At 40.3% G+C, this 17,759-nt stretch overlaps 1 protein-coding gene across 1 annotated transcript in view; it reads left to right on the top strand.

Moving 5' to 3' along the window:
* Positions 1-5,772, top strand: part of LOC112258460 (nuclear body protein SP140-like protein) — a 29,780-nt gene extending 24,008 nt beyond the window's left edge. The window contains exons 6-16 of the mRNA XM_024432842.2: positions 464-511; positions 702-785; positions 1,119-1,167; positions 1,363-1,566; positions 2,223-2,362; positions 2,565-2,633; positions 4,202-4,329; positions 4,479-4,596; positions 4,754-4,828; positions 4,950-5,093; positions 5,306-5,772. Of these exons, the coding sequence (XP_024288610.2) occupies positions 464-511; positions 702-785; positions 1,119-1,167; positions 1,363-1,566; positions 2,223-2,362; positions 2,565-2,633; positions 4,202-4,329; positions 4,479-4,596; positions 4,754-4,828; positions 4,950-5,093; positions 5,306-5,419 (1,173 nt within the window). The 3' untranslated portion in view covers positions 5,420-5,772. The remainder of the gene's footprint in view (positions 1-463; positions 512-701; positions 786-1,118; positions 1,168-1,362; positions 1,567-2,222; positions 2,363-2,564; positions 2,634-4,201; positions 4,330-4,478; positions 4,597-4,753; positions 4,829-4,949; positions 5,094-5,305) is intronic.
* The last annotated feature ends 11,987 nt before the right edge of the window (positions 5,773-17,759 follow it).

Here is a 17,759-nt window from a genome sequence, read left to right as displayed (position 1 = left end):
TGTACCCATTGATTTATTGTTCTGTTTCCGGTGGTTTTTATTATTAAACTGCGCCGTTGTAAACACAGTTTTTGCTCTCCTGCGCTTGACTTCTCTGCCGCCGGTACGCACGCCGTACACAATGTTTTGTCATGCTGACGTGAACTGACCAGGTGTATGAGTTATTTCAAAGAATTCACACAGGTCCATTTCTGTTGGTAGTAATTAGCACTGTCACAACCAACCCATGAGGCAACCAACCCCGGTATCCCCTACTTTTACCACAGCATATCGGTTTAGCATTACATATACCAGAAAATTGGGTCAGAAGAGCAACGAACTATAGCTACACATTATACCCTTTTTGTTTTTCTGTAAATAAACAAACTGTACAGTTATTTCACTGATGTTCCAATCAGTCACTCAAAACCAATGTCTGTTCCCCCTTCTCTCCCCCTTCATTTCACAATCCCACCCACCTCAGGGAGGTCATTTAACTTCACCAGACAGTAAAAGAAGAAAGAGTGCACAGGTAGGAGACCAATCTTTCAATTTACCACATTCTCTGGATTAACAGCCAAACTTTATTTGACTATTTAGTTGTACAAATGCTCTCAAATGCTTAGTACAAACACATCATACTGTATATCTATATAACAGTACAGCATCATTCTATGTAAAAAAAAATATATCCTTGCCTTTAACAACTGAATCCAATCCAGGATCACCACCCTGGTTCCTCATCCACTGTTCGGAGGTCCCTACAAATTAATAGAACGGTAACACAGCATGGTAATTCAGCTTCTGTAAGTACAACCTCTTACCATACTGGGCATAGAAACATGTGGAACCATTGAAAATGCATAGAAAGTGCTGCATCGTCATAGCATCTGAGTACATGTTGTTTATGATTGTTAGTCATGAATCAGTTTTATTGCAACATCTGAACTTGACAACTGCTTAGCCTTATCCATTGATATTGTGATGTTTATACGGGCATGAATTTATATTTCTTGTGCGTGATCATACTTTGACCAATGATAATTTTGTTTGTCCATGTTCTTACCATATTATATAAAGAAGAGTCTATTATGTGACTGATATATGTAAAACTGGTCTGTCCCTTTTTTCCTATCTAGGCCAAGAGAGCACTGTTTCCCTTCAACCAATCAGCGGGCTCGATCACAGGTATGTACACCAATCACAGCTCAATGGAATCTTTCTGAATCCTTTAGACATGACTATCTGGTAAAGGGGATGGTGTTGTCTCTCTAACTTTGTGTTTTTGTTGTTATGTGGTTTTGTGAATAACACAGGCCTGACCCTTTACACTTATATAGTAAACCATCTTTCCCTAAACCTCTTTGTTTATCTTTACTTCAGAATCTGAGGAGGATGACAATGATGAGGAGGAAGAGGAGGAAGAAGAAGCTGAGCAGGAAAGCGAGGAAGGAGAGAGAAGAGATCAGGCAAACACTGCTGGAGAGAGAAGTACAGGAGGCAGCCATTGTGGTGTGAAAAAGTCTGTCTTCAAAGTCACCTGTGGAGCCATCAATGGAATGCTACATAAGGATCGGTTTGCATCAGGTACAAATTTGACTGGAGACACTTTTACATGTTGGCAACCCTCTTTCTCTGGCTGCACCTCAAATACTGACCCCACTTAGTGCTTTTATCAAGCAGAAAACCCATTTCAGCAGATCCACAAGGTCTGCCATGAGAGGTGACTGTATAGTTCCCTTAAGGAAAAGCACCTTCAGTCAGACGGCTTTCACTGTGAGAGCTTCCCATGTCTGGAACTCACTGCCTTCAGACACACGTAACTGTGCAACACCTGTCTGCAGTTTGTGAGGTGTGTAGATTTTCTTTGTTAATTTTCTGTCTTTTGTTTGGTTGCTTTTTGTGTTATTGCTCTGTCTGTCTGCATACTAAGAGTTAGTTGTCATGTGTTGCTCTCTGCTCTGTATGTGCTCATTGTCTGTACTGCCCAGGGACTGCGGTAGAAAGTTTCCCTACTGGCTAAAACCGTCACTTTTACTGAAAATGTCCCTGCAAACATAAACGTAATAAAGTAAAGTAAATGACAAACCGTTAGCTATTGTTGACAATACACTACATGTTATTTTACCATAGCCCCATGTCACTCTGGTCAGCTGTAATGCGCCAAATGTAATGTATATTAAGGTTATAGTAGGGTTTCATTTGAGTTTGTCCTTCTGCCCCTATCTTCTCTGTTGCCCCAGGGTCGTGTGGAAAGAGCATCCGTACGGAGCAGCGCTGGATGACCCCGGTGGAGTTTTTGACGGGGGGGTCAAATCTGGAAGATCCCTCCTGGAAGAAAGACATCCAGTGGGACGGGAAACCACTCAGCGTCCTCATCGAGGTACAGACGGAAAGAGAACACAGAGAGAGAGAAAGAAAGATGAGAGAGAAAAAAATGTGTGTTTGGCACTTACCAACCTATTGTACAAGGAATGGCTTAAGATAGTCTGCAAGGTCTTGAAGGACCTGTGGTGAAAACATTTGCTGTCTTCAAAGACGTTTTACTAGTACTACTACTGTCTTTGTTTGTTTCTCATTTCCAGAGTAAGATCTTGGTCATCCACTCTCTCCTGTGTAAGTGCAAGCTGTGCAGCTCCACGGCCAAAGACAGGGTACGTTTCTCCCTCGACCCTCAGGAACATGGTGGCACCCACATACCAATCAGCAAATTACATTGTTTAAACGAATGCTTCAGTTGTAATAATGAAATTCCAAGTTATTACTTAACATCACTGTATAGGGAATGAATGAATGACATTTTCATGTCAAATCATCAGTCGGCAACCCATCCCTTACAGGATTAATTGACACATAAACAAGCATTACAATGATTCACAGTGATAATTCAGTGATAATTCTTCTGGTGTTCTGCGCAGTGTGCAATGCATAAATAATGAAAAATAAATCAGTACATAATAGTAGATAAGGTTTTTCAAGCAATAATAATAATAATAACCCTTGATCTGTAAAAATTATACATAAATACAGAAAAATTCAACAGAAGGTGTTTCAACCTGATCTTGCACAAAGAGAATATTCAAGTGTGAGATCAGAGAGAACAGAGAGAAGACTGTGAGACAGCCCTACAGACAATCTATACACATATGTGCACTTTGCTTTATAAGAGCTAAATACTTTTAGAATGTAATTATAGGTTGCTCTTTTTCTTTTATTCCAGGCTTTATCAAAAAATTCAGAGAACAGAAATACACAATGTACAAAAAAACATTTCAGTTTCTCCTCATCACTCAGCCACATATTGCCAGGGTAAATCTGGTGGGTTCCTGAAATAAGGACAAGTGTAAATATATCGCGGTAGAAAGTGCAATGGATGATAAAATGAATGTTATTCTCTATTTCTTCGAGGTCACAATAGTTACATCGTTTTTCCTCATCCATTATCCCGACCTGTTTCAATACGCAGGGGAAATATCTCTGGTCTTACACATGGCGATCTCTTGCTTTTAGGTAGGTTGTACATAATATACTGTATCTCTCACACACAAATTCACCCTTAATCAAACAAAAGGTTCTCAATTTGGGTTTATGAATCATCTCCCCCACCCATTTATTTTGATATTGCGTCATCAGTTGTTTTTAAATAGTATCTATATCTCCGTTAATTTGGTCTTCGCACAAATGTTAAAAGTCAGACTGCTGGAAAAGGTTCGACATTTTGGTTGCCCAGGCTCCTCCTATGAACAGATACCATTGAAAACTTTTCTGGCAAAAGGCATATCCAACAGTCTATTCCAAAGTCTCACTCTGCACGCCTTCCATCTCACGTCAGAGGGATCCCAGCCCATGTCCCCAGTTAAGGCCAAATATTAATGCCAAATATGTATAATTGCTAGTACACTCAAGACTGTCTTCACCACCACAAAATTGAAAACCAATTGACTGGACGTAATAACATTTTCCACAGGTTTTGTTCAGTTTCTGCCATAAAAATACATCAGCATTTCATCATCATATCTTACTCCAGTATTTAACTGTTTCGTTTATTTTGCCAAATCATTCATAAACATAGCAAACAGAGTTGGTGATAAGGCATGTCCTTGTTTTACACCCGAGGGTGTGGGAAACCAATCTGTATGATATTCGTTAACACACGAAGAGGTAGTTGGTGCTTGTTTGTTTCCAATTCCTTCTCACCTTCCTCTCTTCTCTGTCTTGGCAGCATGATCAGGATAACGATGACGACTGCTTCATCTGTAGAAGCCAGGGCAGCTTGATATGCTGTGATGAGTGTCCTCGCTCCTTCCATCAGAGATGTCATCTTCCTAATGTGGATGATGCTATCCTGGGGTGAGAAGAGTTGAGGGTTGATGAGAGACAGAGTGAGACAAAGAGATTGATATAAGAGAGGTATGTTTGTTCTGTGTAGGTAAACTTAGCTGTCAGCTTTTTGTGCACTATTGAAATGTGTGCGTGTGCGTGTGTGTGTGTAATCACAGGGATGATTGTCCGTGGATGTGTACATTCTGTGTACTGAGGGCCAGTCAGTCGTGGCGCTACCCCAAACAAATGACCTACCAGGAAGCCTTAACCTGCCGAATCTCAGACCACCAACTGGTGAGGAGCCTGAATGAATGACTTCTATCATTGGTCCAACTACCTCCAATTGCCTGTCCATTATAAGCATCACCATATATTTGACATTAAATAATTATTCAGAATTAAATGTAAACAATATTTGACCAGTCACATAAAGGTGTGTTTACTCTGACAGGAATGCCAGTACCTCCTGCTGTGTCTGTACCATGCGGACGAGGAACACATCGCTGTGGCAGATCCTTGCATCAATGTCAGTTTGCTTGGTTCTCTCTCTCTCTCTGTGTGTGTGTGTGTGTGTGTGTGTGTGTGTGTGTGTGTGTATGTGTGTGTGTCAAAGTTCACATATCTCCGTCTGTATGTTTCATTGCCAGGTGAGAAACTACACCAGTGTGATAAAAACCCCTATATGGCTGGACAGGGTTGTGGAGAAGCTGCAGCAGAATCTCTACCAGTCGGTGCAACACTTTGTGTCTGATGTGTTGCTTATCTTCACCAACTGTGCCACATTTAACAGGGTAAGACTGCACTACTGCAGTATCCAATGTGAAGACTTAGGGCAACATTTTTTTTGAACAATTCTTGGAATTGTGCTAATGCATGAATAACACTTTAACAATGTGTCTTTGTTTAATCCATAACAAATAGGAATTAGGCTAAATGAGTTGTGTTTTATGCATTACTAGTTTATTATGTTTTCTATACAAATGTGTCTGTCTTTTTTCTGAAGGATAATGCAGAGTTCTGTGTGATGGGCGAAAGATTGAAGGATCTATTTGAGAGAGAGTTCAAGAGTACATTCAGCATCCAACTTCAGCATCCAACTGCATCCAACAGCCAGTAGAGCCTTCATCAAGTCTGTACTGTTATCTCACTATGAGACAACAGGAAATATTCACCATGCCCTGGTCTTTCTATACAGCCTTCATACAGACTTGCATGTACATTATTATCCATCTAGTCCTTTCATGAATTTCTTTCATTCGTTCTAGCAGTCAAAATGGGTGTGTGATGATAATTGAAATTGAATGATGGTGATAACATTGCATTTCACACAGTAAATGTTGCTTTGCTAACTTCTCATACAAGAGCCTTAGCATTCCTCACCTTCCAGGTTCTTACTTCTGGTTAGGCCTCACTAGATTCATGTCCAGGGATTCTAGCGAAAATAAACTCATGAATTTCTAAAACATTGTACAACATAGTACTTGTTTGACTGTGTAGGCTACCAGAATGTGGTTCTGTTGAGGAGAATATCATCAGACAGAGCAGCAGCGCCCTCTTCAGGACAGTTAGGTCAGCGGGTGCTTTGGGTCTCTGCCCTCATGCAGGACCTGCATACGCTGCTAATGTAACAGTTGTTAAAGTACTGTGTGAATTTCACCAGGTTCATATATTAATATGGCATGTTGATTTGTTATTATGCATGCCTGCATCCTGGGAGTAGGGGAGTGTGTACTTACATTTTGCCCTGCGTGCTCGTGCTCAAATCATTTTGATGTGCTATGAGAGGTAGGCACGTTTTTTTCTGTCGTCTTCAGAAAAATGTGATTATTTTAAGCACAAAGTCATACACACTGTTTTGTTCATGAATAATGTTGTATATTTAGATGTTACTCATAAGTTGATGGTTTTGTTAAGATGCACCTGTAACTACTTTTTAGGATGATATTAACATTATGAATTCAACATATGGTTCATAGCTAGCTAAGGTATTAGCAGGCTATTGTATGTGTGAACGATGGCGAGCTCCTCGAATGATCCTAGTCCCTTGTGTTGTGCATCTGTTGTAGAAAGAGGCGACGATTCGCTGAACAAATGTGCTCTACAAATGTTTTATTTCCTTTTGGATGCAGGTATGCGGTTTTATCTATGTAAAATATATGTTATGTGTGGATGCATAATAAGGAGAGGCTGTACTAATTTTTGTATTCTAAAATAATTTTGATGCGCGATGAGAGAAAGAGGCGACGATTCTCAGAACGTATGTGGCTCTACAAATGTTTTCTTTTCTTTTGGATCCAGATGCAGGATGCAGAGAGTGAATTCTGCTTAATTAAAACAACCTGATCTCCAAAGTCCACATCTATAGTCTCACATACAGCCCAGAATCAAACCAGGGTCTGTAATGACACCTCTAGCACTGAGATGCAGTGCCTTAGACCGCTGCGCCACTCAAATCATTTTTGGATGATCATCTCTCTCATTGAATCAACAGAGGTGTATTTCTCTTTGCAAATATCTCAATCCTTTTCTCTTTTTTAACCTTTATTTAACTAGGCAAGTCAGTTAAGAACAAATTCTTATTTACAATGACGGCCTAGGAACAGTGGGTTAACAGTCTTGTTCAGGGGCAGAACGACAGATTTTTACCTTGTCAGCTCAAGGATCCCCGATCAAGCAACCTTTCGGTTACTGGCCAAACGCTCTAACCGCTAGGCTACCTGCCGCCCCAAAACATCCTTTAAGAATTTAAAAGTAATCCTCGAAGTAATCACCTCGTTTTTCAAAAGTATCTGTAATCTGATTACAATACTTTAGCTGGTAAACGTTACGGATTATAGTTACCGGTTTACATACGGATTATATGTAATTCATTACATGTAAGGGATTACAAAAAACAGTAACTGTAATCTGTTACTCCCCAATCCTGACATTAGGCTATAACTATCTCTGAAATATGAATAGCATTACTACACAGCACAGACCATACACGTATCGTTACTAGCTAGCCAGCCAGCTAATGTTACCTAGCTAGCTAACAGTACACTTTAACTTGAAATGAAAACGATTTTCTGACAAAATTAGAAATGTATAATATCTGAAAATGTAGCTAGCTAGACTTTCTTACCCATATACATGGATGGATGCTTCTCCCTCTCTGTCACAGATGCCCTTAGTTTGAAGATGTGAACATTCTGTGCGTTCTCTTTTCGACTCTGTCTGCAAATTGCAATCAAACACCATCATTTTCTCCATCTCCTTAGCTATCATACTATAATTCCACTGATTTCAGAACTCGGTCCTCCGGAAAGTGGAGAGCAACACTTATGCAGTTCTACTACTTGATATCTTTCAAAAAAGCAGTTTTAGAAAGGATTACCTACACATACTGACCAGCTAATATTATAGACAGAAGTGTGCTACATTGAAGACCAATCTGAATCTCTCGGCATGTCCAGCCCACTCATTATCTCAGCCAATCATGGCTACCGGGAAGGTTGCTGACTTTTTCCATGGCTAAACCAACTAGGCTGAAAGTTCACATGTTCCAGAAGGCATTTCTACTCAAAAAATGCATTTAAAAAAATAACGTTTACGTTCAAAGGGTGCTCCTGTGAAGTAGTGATACGCAACATACGCCTAACTTCCTGAAACGAGTCACATATTGCAGCCTAAATGTAATTCTATTTAAGTTAATTACATGTTTCAAATGCAGAAGACTTAGAAGGTGAGCATACTTTGCAAAGGGGCCCAACTTTGTGTGGCATGTTGATTCCTATTGGTTACACAGACTTTTGGCCCCCTCATCCTATTCTAACCACCTCTCGCCAGCTTTGTTTTCATGTTACCTGATGAAATTGCTGTATAATATGATCCTGTTGCCATCTAATGCACATTCAAATATCATAAATCAACACTGCAGAGCTCTCCCTGTCCTCTGCCGTGCCTTGATTGAATTACTGTTGATGACATCTGGAAATGTGCATGTACACCCTTGCCCATCTACAGTTCCTAATCCCAATTCTGACCTGTGCTCTGATATCTGCTTCACTGATTTCTGCTCTCGTAAAGGTTGGGTTTTCTGCACGTTAACACAAGAAGCATATTACCTAAAATGGTCAATTGAAAGTGTGGGTTCACAGCTCCAATCCAGATGTGTTGGTCATGACTGAGATGTGGTTAAGAAAGAGTGTTTTGAATACTGACGTTAACCTTTCTGGCTATAACCTTTTTCGGCAAGACAGATCTTCCAAAGGTGGGGGAGTGGCAATCTTTACCAAGGATCACCTTCAGTGCTCAGTTGTCTCTCTCCAAACAATTAGATTTGCTGGTTTTAAGCATTACACTTTAAAATAGCTCTTCGATGACTGTTGCGGGGTGTTATCATCCTCCATCAGCACCGGCTTGTACCCTACTTGCCCTAAGCTCTCTCCTGGCCCCTTACACTAAGTCTGAATTTGTCCTGCAAGGTGTCCAAAACTGGGGCATGCTTAAACCACCTGACCAAGTCCTAAAGCAATGGGACTCCCCAAATCTTTCTCAGATTATTACCAATCCTACAAGGTATGACTCCAAACACCCAGAAAATGCTACTCTCCTCGATGTTATCCTCACAAATAGTCCTGATAGGTACCAGTCTGGTGTTTTCTGTAATGACCTTAGTGACCACTGTTTTACAGCCTGTGTTCGTAATGGCTGCTCAGTGAAACAACCTGTCCTGATTTGTCATAGACTCTTGCTAAAAACTTTAATGAGCAAGCCTTCCTTCATGACCTGGCCTCTGTAAATTGGTATAGAATCAGCTTGATCCCCTGTGTCGAAGATGCTTGCATTTGGTGAAAGGCACGGCACATGCATACTCAGGCTGACTGGCTCTCGTTCAGGCAAATGAGAAATAAGTGCACGCAGGCTATCCGGAAAGCCAAAGTTAGTTACTTTAAGGAGCAGTTCTCACTCTGTGGGTCTAACCCCAAGAAGTTCTGGAAAATGGTTAACTTCTTTGGGATAGGGGGCAGCATGTTCACTTTTGGATGAATAGCGTGCCCAGAGTGAACTGCCTCCTACTCAGTCCCAAATGCTAATATATGCATAGAAAACACTCTGAAGTTTCTAAAACTGTTTGAATGATGTCTGTGAGTATAACAGAACTCATATGGCAGGCAAAAACCTGAGAAAAAATCCAAACAGGAAGTGGGAAATCTGAAGTTTGTAGTTTTTGAACTCAGCCCCTATCAAATTCACAGTGGGATATGTGTTATTTTGCACTTCCTAAGGCTTCCACTAGATGTCAACCATCTTTAGAAAGTTGTTTCATGCTTCTCCTGTGAAGGGGGGCCGGATGGGAGCTGTTTGACTAAGGGGTTTGCCAGCAGCCTTGTTCTCAGTCACGCGCATTTCACATGATCTCTCGTTCCATTGCTTTTCTACAGACAATGGAATTCTCCGGTTGGAACATTATTGAACATTTATGATAAAAACATCCTAAAGATTGATTCTATACTTAGTTTGACAAGTTTGTCATTTAACTTTTTGAACTTTTCGTCCGACTGGACCTGAACGAGCTTTTGGATAAAAAGATGCTATTTGGACATAAATGATGGACATTATCAAACAAAACAAACATTCCTTGTGGAACTGCGATTTTTGGGAGTGAATTCTGATGAAGATCATCAAAGGTAAGTGAATATTTATAATGCTATTTATGACTAATGTTGACTGCGCAACATGGCGGATATTTCTTTTGGCTGGTTTGGGCTCTGAGCGCCTTTCTCAGATTATGCTTTTTCCATAAAGTTGTTTTGAAATCTGACACAGCGGTTGCATTAAGGAGAAGTGTATCTAAAGTTCCATGCATAACACTTGAATTTTCATCAACATTTATAATGAGTATTTCTGTGAATTCATGTGGCTCTCTGCAATATCACTGCATGTTTTGGAACTACTGAACATAACACGGCAATGTAAAATAAGATTTTGGGATATACATATGAACTTTACCAAACAAAACATACATGTATTGTGTAACATGAAGTCCTATGAGTGTCATCTGATGAAGATCATCAAAGGTTAGTGATTAATTTGATCTCTATTTGTGCTTTTGACTCCTCTCTTTGACTGGAAAAATGGCTGGGTTTTTCTGTGAGTTGGTGGTGACCTAACTTAATCGTTTGTGGAGCTTTCGCTGTAAAGCATTTTTAAAATCAGACACTGTGGCTGGATTAAGGATACTTTTATCTTTAAAATGGTGCCTAATACTTGTATGTTTGAGAAATTAGATTTATGAGATTTCTGTTGATTTGTATTTAGCGCTCCGCTAGCGAAACCCCAGTCCTAGACAGGTTGAAGACCTGGAGAATAAACCCTCCTCACAGCTGCCCATGTCCCTTAAAGTTGATGATTTAGTTGTTACTGACAAGAAGCACATGGCTGAACTCTTTAATCACCACTTCATTAAGTCAGGATTCCTATTTGACTCAGCCATACCTCCTTGCCCGTCCAACATTTCCTCATCTCCCACCCCTTCTAATGCGACTAGCCCCGATCTCTCTCTTTTTCCCTTGCCCCGCTACAAATTTTCTCCCTGCAGGTGGTCACTGAGACCGAGGTGCTAAAGCAGCTTCTTAAACTTGACCCCAAAAAAACATATCAGATGGTTTAGACCCTTTCTTCTTTAAGGTTGCTGCCCCTATCATCGCCAAGCCTATCTCTGACCTTTTTATCCTGTCTCTCCTCTCTGGGGAGGTTCCCATTGCTTGAAAGACAGCCGCGGTTAGTCCTTTATTTAAAAGGGGAGCTCAAGCTGATCCCAACTATTTATATTTTTGCCCTGTTTTTCAAAAATGTTGGAAAAACTTGTCAATAATCAACTGACTGGCTTTCTTGATGTCGTTAGTATTCTCTCTGGTATGCAATCTGGTTTCCGCTCAGGTTATGGATGTGTCACTGCAACCATTGCCCTTATTCAAAGGAATGTTGTGCTGCTATTTTTATTGACTTGGCCAAAGCTTTTGATAGGGTAGACCATTCCATTCTTGTAGACCGGCTAAGGAGTATTGGTGTCTCTGAGGGGTCTTTAGCCTGGTTTGCTAATGACCTCAAAGAGTGCAGTGTATTAAGTTAGAACATCTGCTGTCTCTGCCACTGCCTGTCACCAAGGATGTTTCCAAGGCTCGATCCTAGGTCCCACGCTCTTCTCAATTTACATCAACAACATAGCTCACTCATCCATTTATATGCAGATGATACAGTTTTATACTCAACTGGCCCCTCCCCGGATTTTGTGTTAAACGCTCTACAACAAAGATACAGTGCCTTAAGAAAGTATTCGGCCCCGTTGAACTTTGCGACCTTTTGCCACATTTCAGACTTCAAACATAAAGATATAAAACTGTATTTTTTTGTGAAGAATCAACAACAAGTGGGACACAATCATGAAGTGGAACGACATTTATTGGATATTTCAAACTTTTTTAACAAATCAAAAACTGAAAAATTGGGCGTGCAAAATTATTCAGCCCCTTTACTTTCAGTGCAGCAAACTCTCTCCAGAAGTTCAGTGAGGATCTCTGAATGATCCAATGTTGACCTAAATGACTAATGATGATAAATACAATCCAGCTGTGTGTAATCAATTCTCCGTATAATTGTACCTGCACTGTGATAGTCGCAGAGGTCCGTTAAAAGTGCAGAGAGCATCATGAAGAACAAGGAACACACCAGGCAGGTCCGAGATACTGTTGTGAAGAAGTTTAAAGCCGGATTTGGATACAAAAAGATTTCCCAAGCTTTAAACATCCCAAAGAGCACTGTGCAAGCGCTAATATTGAAATGGAAGGAGTATCAGACCACTGCAAATCTACCAAGACCTGGCCGTCCCTCTAAACTTTCAGCTCATACAAGGAGAAGACTGATCAGAGATGCAGCCAAGAGGCCCATGATCACTCTGGATGAACTGCAGAGATCTACAGCTGAGGTGGGAGACTCTGTCCATAGGACAACAATCAGTCGTATATTGCACAAATCTGGCCTTTATGGAAGAGTGGCAAGAAGAAAGCCATTTCTTAAAGATATCCATAAAAAGTGTTGTTTAAAGTTTACCACAAGCCACCTGGGAGACACACCAAACATGTGGAAGAAGGTGCTCTGGTTAGATGAAACCAAAATTGAACTTTTTGGCAACAATGCAAAACGTTATGTTTGGCGTAAAAGCAACACAGCTCATCACCCTGAACACACCCTATCCCCACTGTCAAACATGGTGGTGGCAGCATCATGGTTTGGGCCTGCTTTTCTACAGCAGGGACAGGGAAGATGGTTAAAATTGATGGGAAGATGGATGGAGCCAAATACAGGACCATTCTGGAAGAAAACCTGATGGAGTCTGCAAAAGACCTGAGACTGGGACGGAGATTTGTCTTCCAACAAGACAATGATCCAAAACATAAAGCAAAATCTACAATGGAATGGTTCAAAAATAAACATATTCAGGTGTTAGAATGGGCAAGTCAAAGTCCAGACCTGAATCCAATCGAGAATCTGTGGAAAGAACTGAAAACGGCTGTTCACAAATGCTCTCCATCCAACCTCACTGCGCTCGACCTGTTTTGCAAGGAGGAATGGGAAAAAATGTCAGTCTCTCGATGTGCAAAACTGATAGAGACATACGCCAAGCGACTTACAGCTGTAATCGCAGCAAAAGGTGGCGCTACAAAGTATTAACTTAAGGGGGCTGAATAATTTTGCACGCCCAATTTTTCAGTTTTTGATTTGTTAAAAAAGTTTGAAATATCCAATAAATGTCGTTCCACTTCATGATTGTGTCACACTTGTTGTTGATTCTTCACAAAAGAATACAGTTTTATATCTTTATGTTTGAAGCCTGAAATGTGGCAAAAGGTCGCAAAGTTCAAGGGGGCCGAATACTTTCGCAAGGCACTGTATCTTAGTGTCCAACAAGCTTTCTCTGCCCTTAATGAACACATATAGGAATTGTAAAATTCCCATGACAGGGACACATTCCGGACAAACATTAAGATGTGACTTGAAATTAAAAATAAACATATTTCACCCCCCAAAAACGTTACAGAGGGACTTTAGACTTTTTTGACTCAAGTCCTCCTCTTTCCCAGAAGGCAGCATGAATCCTGGGACTCACAGTTGGTCGGACTCTGGACTTTCCTCTTCTGACTGGGATTGGACTGGGTGGATGTGCTGGGCTGCTCCTCCTCAGCACTCTCACTTCTCTCTTTCTGTTCACTATTTTTCCTTCTTGTCTTCTCCTCCTCTTCTACTTCCTCTGAAGCCTTCTCCTCCTCCTCCTCTTTCTCCTCTTCCTCCTCCTCTTTCTCCTCCTCCTCTTCTCTTTCAGCTGAAGCCTTCTTTTTATCCTCCTCTTCCTTCTCCACCTTCTTTGGCAGTTTCTCATAGAATGTGAACGACCCTGCATGGGATTGGAGGCAACATTTAGTAAACCATACAACCTAAATAATTTACAACTAATTAAAACAATTAGAATATAAATTTGACAGGGCATTGAACCTCAACTTCTAAGTGTTCACCATTGTGGTTACATTTATATTAAACTAGGAATTAGAATTATATACTGATATTAACTTATACAAACGAATGCCATTATAATACAATAATAAGAGTGAAGGCTCCAGAACTGACCATCCAGCAGGCGGTTTCGGAGCAGGCGTAACGTGGGGTACTGCTGCAGGAGGTGGTCCCTAAACACACAATTCCAGAACACCTTGATGCTGTTGGGAGTCTTTGCCTCCACCCAGTCCAACACCTGGTACACACCCTTCTCCCTCACCTCCTTACTCCTCATCCCAATCAGCTTCTGCAGGAGGGGTCAAATACAGAACTATGGTCCAATTTGTGAGGGTTGTCAAATTAAGGCTGGAGTGGAGTGATAGACTTGATTCTATAGACGAAACCACCACCTTAATAAGTTCCTGTGACAGGCAAGAATTTATGGACACACATCAGGCCTTATGAATCAATGATCATCAACTCCAATTTCCACTCGTACAATAACATTCTGAGACCTGTTACTTGCTAGCAATAGGACAGTAACTGGTGTTAGTGTACACAGTACACTCGAGAGCATATAAAATAGGGTAAATCATTTTACCCAAATCAATTCTGTAGACTACAATTTGTTTTGTTACACAGATTAATCAGGGTTTTATTCAGTAGAGTATAGTAGAGCACAGTACGATACAGTTCAGTAGAGTACAGTTGAGAACAGTAAAGTACAGTAGAGTTTAATACATTAGAGTACAGTACAGTAGAGTTTAATTCAGTAGAGTACAGTTTAGTTCTTTACTTTTATTTACTGTACTGTACTCTACATTACTGCACTGTGCTGTCCAAACCTGTGAAACATAGATGTCTATGATTGGTTCAGATTTCTCAACCTATCATAGACATCTGTCAATGTTTGGGCCAAACCCGGACAGGACCAAATCTGAACCAATTGTAGACGTCTATGTTTAGGCCAAATAACGGCCTGCCCTGACTAGATGTCTGTGGACGTTGAAATCAAGGCCAGTACAGACCGGAACAAATTTGAACCAAACATTGACGTCTGTGATTGGTTCCGATTTAGTCCAATCCAGACCCCCTCCCCAATTAAAAAGGGGACAAAACCGAAAAAAAAAAAACATCTAAAAGACGTCGGCGTGGGTCCGTGGTTGGTAGGATGTAATTTAGCGCTGCTTGCTTAAACTGAGTGGGTGTGTGTATAGAAATTTAGCAGTCCAGTCTACTGCTCTCACCTTGTCGGAGCTGGTTAAGAAATGTGTGTGGTTGCTCCATGCACGACATCTCAGTCCTACTACAGCGGAAAAACCGCAGTAACTCCTCATCTGTCAGAAAATCCAACGGCTCCATTGGCGCAGATGCAACTGCAACTCTTCAATACAGTTTTCTTTGTCGAAAAAAAATCCAATATTTACCAGGTCATTGAATATTATTAATAGTTTAATAATAAACGATCCGGTTCATATTGGGTATATATACACTGATAAATGAAAGTATGATTGACATTATGTAGACTATTTACATTTCAATACAGGCCCCGGGCGGATTGATTCATTCAGACGAATGCACTTACCGATAGACGCGCATTTGGAAGAAGGACGTAGAGGACGTAATGAAAATGTTTTCAACTGTAGGCCAACAAGTTCTTATTAAAGTTATTTTTGAAGATAAAATAGATATCCCGCAAGCACGGAAGTACACTTCAAGTGATGTTTGGAAAGTGAAAGTGTTCATGTGATTTCATATGAGCCACAAGGGGAGAGGCTATAGATTGTTTAACTCATTGGTCTACATTTGAGGAGCTCCGTGGACCCTCCTTGTTCGGAAGTAACTTAGCCATTGTAGCCATTGGCGAAAGGGTTGACAGATCTCGCTGAAATGTCTTGGCCAAATACCACTCATCACTGGACCACAAGGCCTGTAAGCGAGGAGTTGCCTCATTTAGCCAATAAACCCTTTCCCCATAACGTTATCTAGCGAATAAAGAAGGAATATCAATATAACTTGTAACGACAGAAGAAGCAAAATACGGGTTTCCATCAAAACAACCATTCTTGAAAGCTAACTTGACAAACAAAGGAATTTAAATTATAATTCATCCTCATTAAACACCCCAGATAATTTTAAATCAATTAATGTCGATTTAACTGCTGTGATTGTAAATAAAACCTTATGACATGTGCATAACTATAGATACATCCGACAGGAGTTTGTTTGAGCGATGAAAGTTGGACAGAGGATCTCGAAGTCTCTGTAAAAGAAATACTTGGACAACATTTTAAAATGAATGTTCGGCAAATTTCTGGCATTTGTGACTTTATTGTGTGCCAGATTTTAAGACTACAAACCGTTATAAATGGCCAATTTTCGAGATTGACTTGTCATTTCAATAGGAATAGGCTAGGCCTACTGACAAAAATCTGGGATTATATTGTAATTAAACTTTGCCATAGTTTGGTTAGATAGATACAGGTAGCCTACAGCCCCTGATCGGCATACATCTAATTTCAGATAGCCCACAGTAACCTAGACAAGATGCAGGCAAAATGTAAAATGAACGATTTATCAGCTTGCTTGGTTCAAATTCACAGACTGATTTATTCTTGTAATGATAGCAAAATGGTGCCGGAGCAGAAGAAACATGTGGTTGGAGTCATTAAAACTCATTTTTCAACCACTCCACAAATGTCTTGTTAACAAACTATAGTTTTGGCAAGTCGGTTAGGACATCTACTTTGTGCATGACACAATAAGTTTTCCAACAATTGATTACAGACAGATTATTTCACTTAGAATTCACTGTATCACAATTACAGTGGGCCAGAAGTTTACATACACTAAGTAGACTGTGCCTTTAAACAGCTTGGAAAATTCCAGAAAATTATGTCATGGCTTTAGAAGCTTCTGATAGGCTAATTAACATCATTTGAGTCAATTGGAGGTGTGCCTGTGGATGTATTTCAAGACTTACCTTCAAACTCACTGCCTCTTTGATTGACATCATGGGAAAATCAAAATAAATCAGCCAAGACATCAGAAAAGAAATGTAGACCTCCACAAGTCTGTTCATCCTTAGGAGCAATTTCCAAATGCCTGAAGGTACCACGTTCATCTGTACAAACAATAGTGTGCTATAAACCAGATGTCATACCACTAAGCGTTCTGAGATGAATCTTTGGTGTGAAAAGTGCAAATCAATCCCAGAACAAATGCAAAGGAGAGTGTGAAGATGTTGGAAACAGGTACAAAAGTATCTATATCCAGAGTAAAACAAGTCATATTTCAAGAGCCACTGCTACCTAAAAAAAAGCTGCCTACGGTTTTGATAGTACTTTTTGGAGATACATCTGGACTGATGAAACAAAAATAAAACTGTTTGGCCGTAATGACCATCATTAGTGGGGATCATCGAAGAACACCATCCCAACTATGAAGCACGGGGTGGCAGCATCCTCTCAAGAGGAGAGTTCTCCACAAGCATTTGATTGTGAGGAATTCGAGGTTATGTGAACAAAAGGCTTGAGTTCTTGTATGTTGTTTCAATTACCCCATGAGTCATTAATAATGAAATGAAACATAACCCCTGCCCTTCTTCTTACCAGAGAGATGTTTATTCCTGTCGGGGTGATGCACTGAAGATCACATTGGCTGAGACGGACTCTGACAGCATGTCCCTAGCTAGCCATGTTTGATGTTAATGTATTTTTTGTGCATACATTAATTATTAAATCAATTAACCTACAGTGCTGACTCAGTACTCTATACTTTTTATTTGTATGATGTTGTACAAATAAATAATAATAATGCATGAGATAGAATTCAATATATTTTAATCGATATAAGAAACAAAGTTGACATACTAGTTTCTGAATAATTAGGGCTACAGCAAGATGGTGTTAAAATGTAACTGA

The sequence above is a fragment of the Oncorhynchus tshawytscha genome, linkage group LG09, assembly GCF_018296145.1.
Source record: "Oncorhynchus tshawytscha isolate Ot180627B linkage group LG09, Otsh_v2.0, whole genome shotgun sequence".
Lineage (NCBI taxonomy): Eukaryota > Metazoa > Chordata > Actinopteri > Salmoniformes > Salmonidae > Oncorhynchus > Oncorhynchus tshawytscha.
Note: the sequence above shows the minus strand (reverse complement) of the source record. Positions and strands in the feature narration are given on the sequence as shown.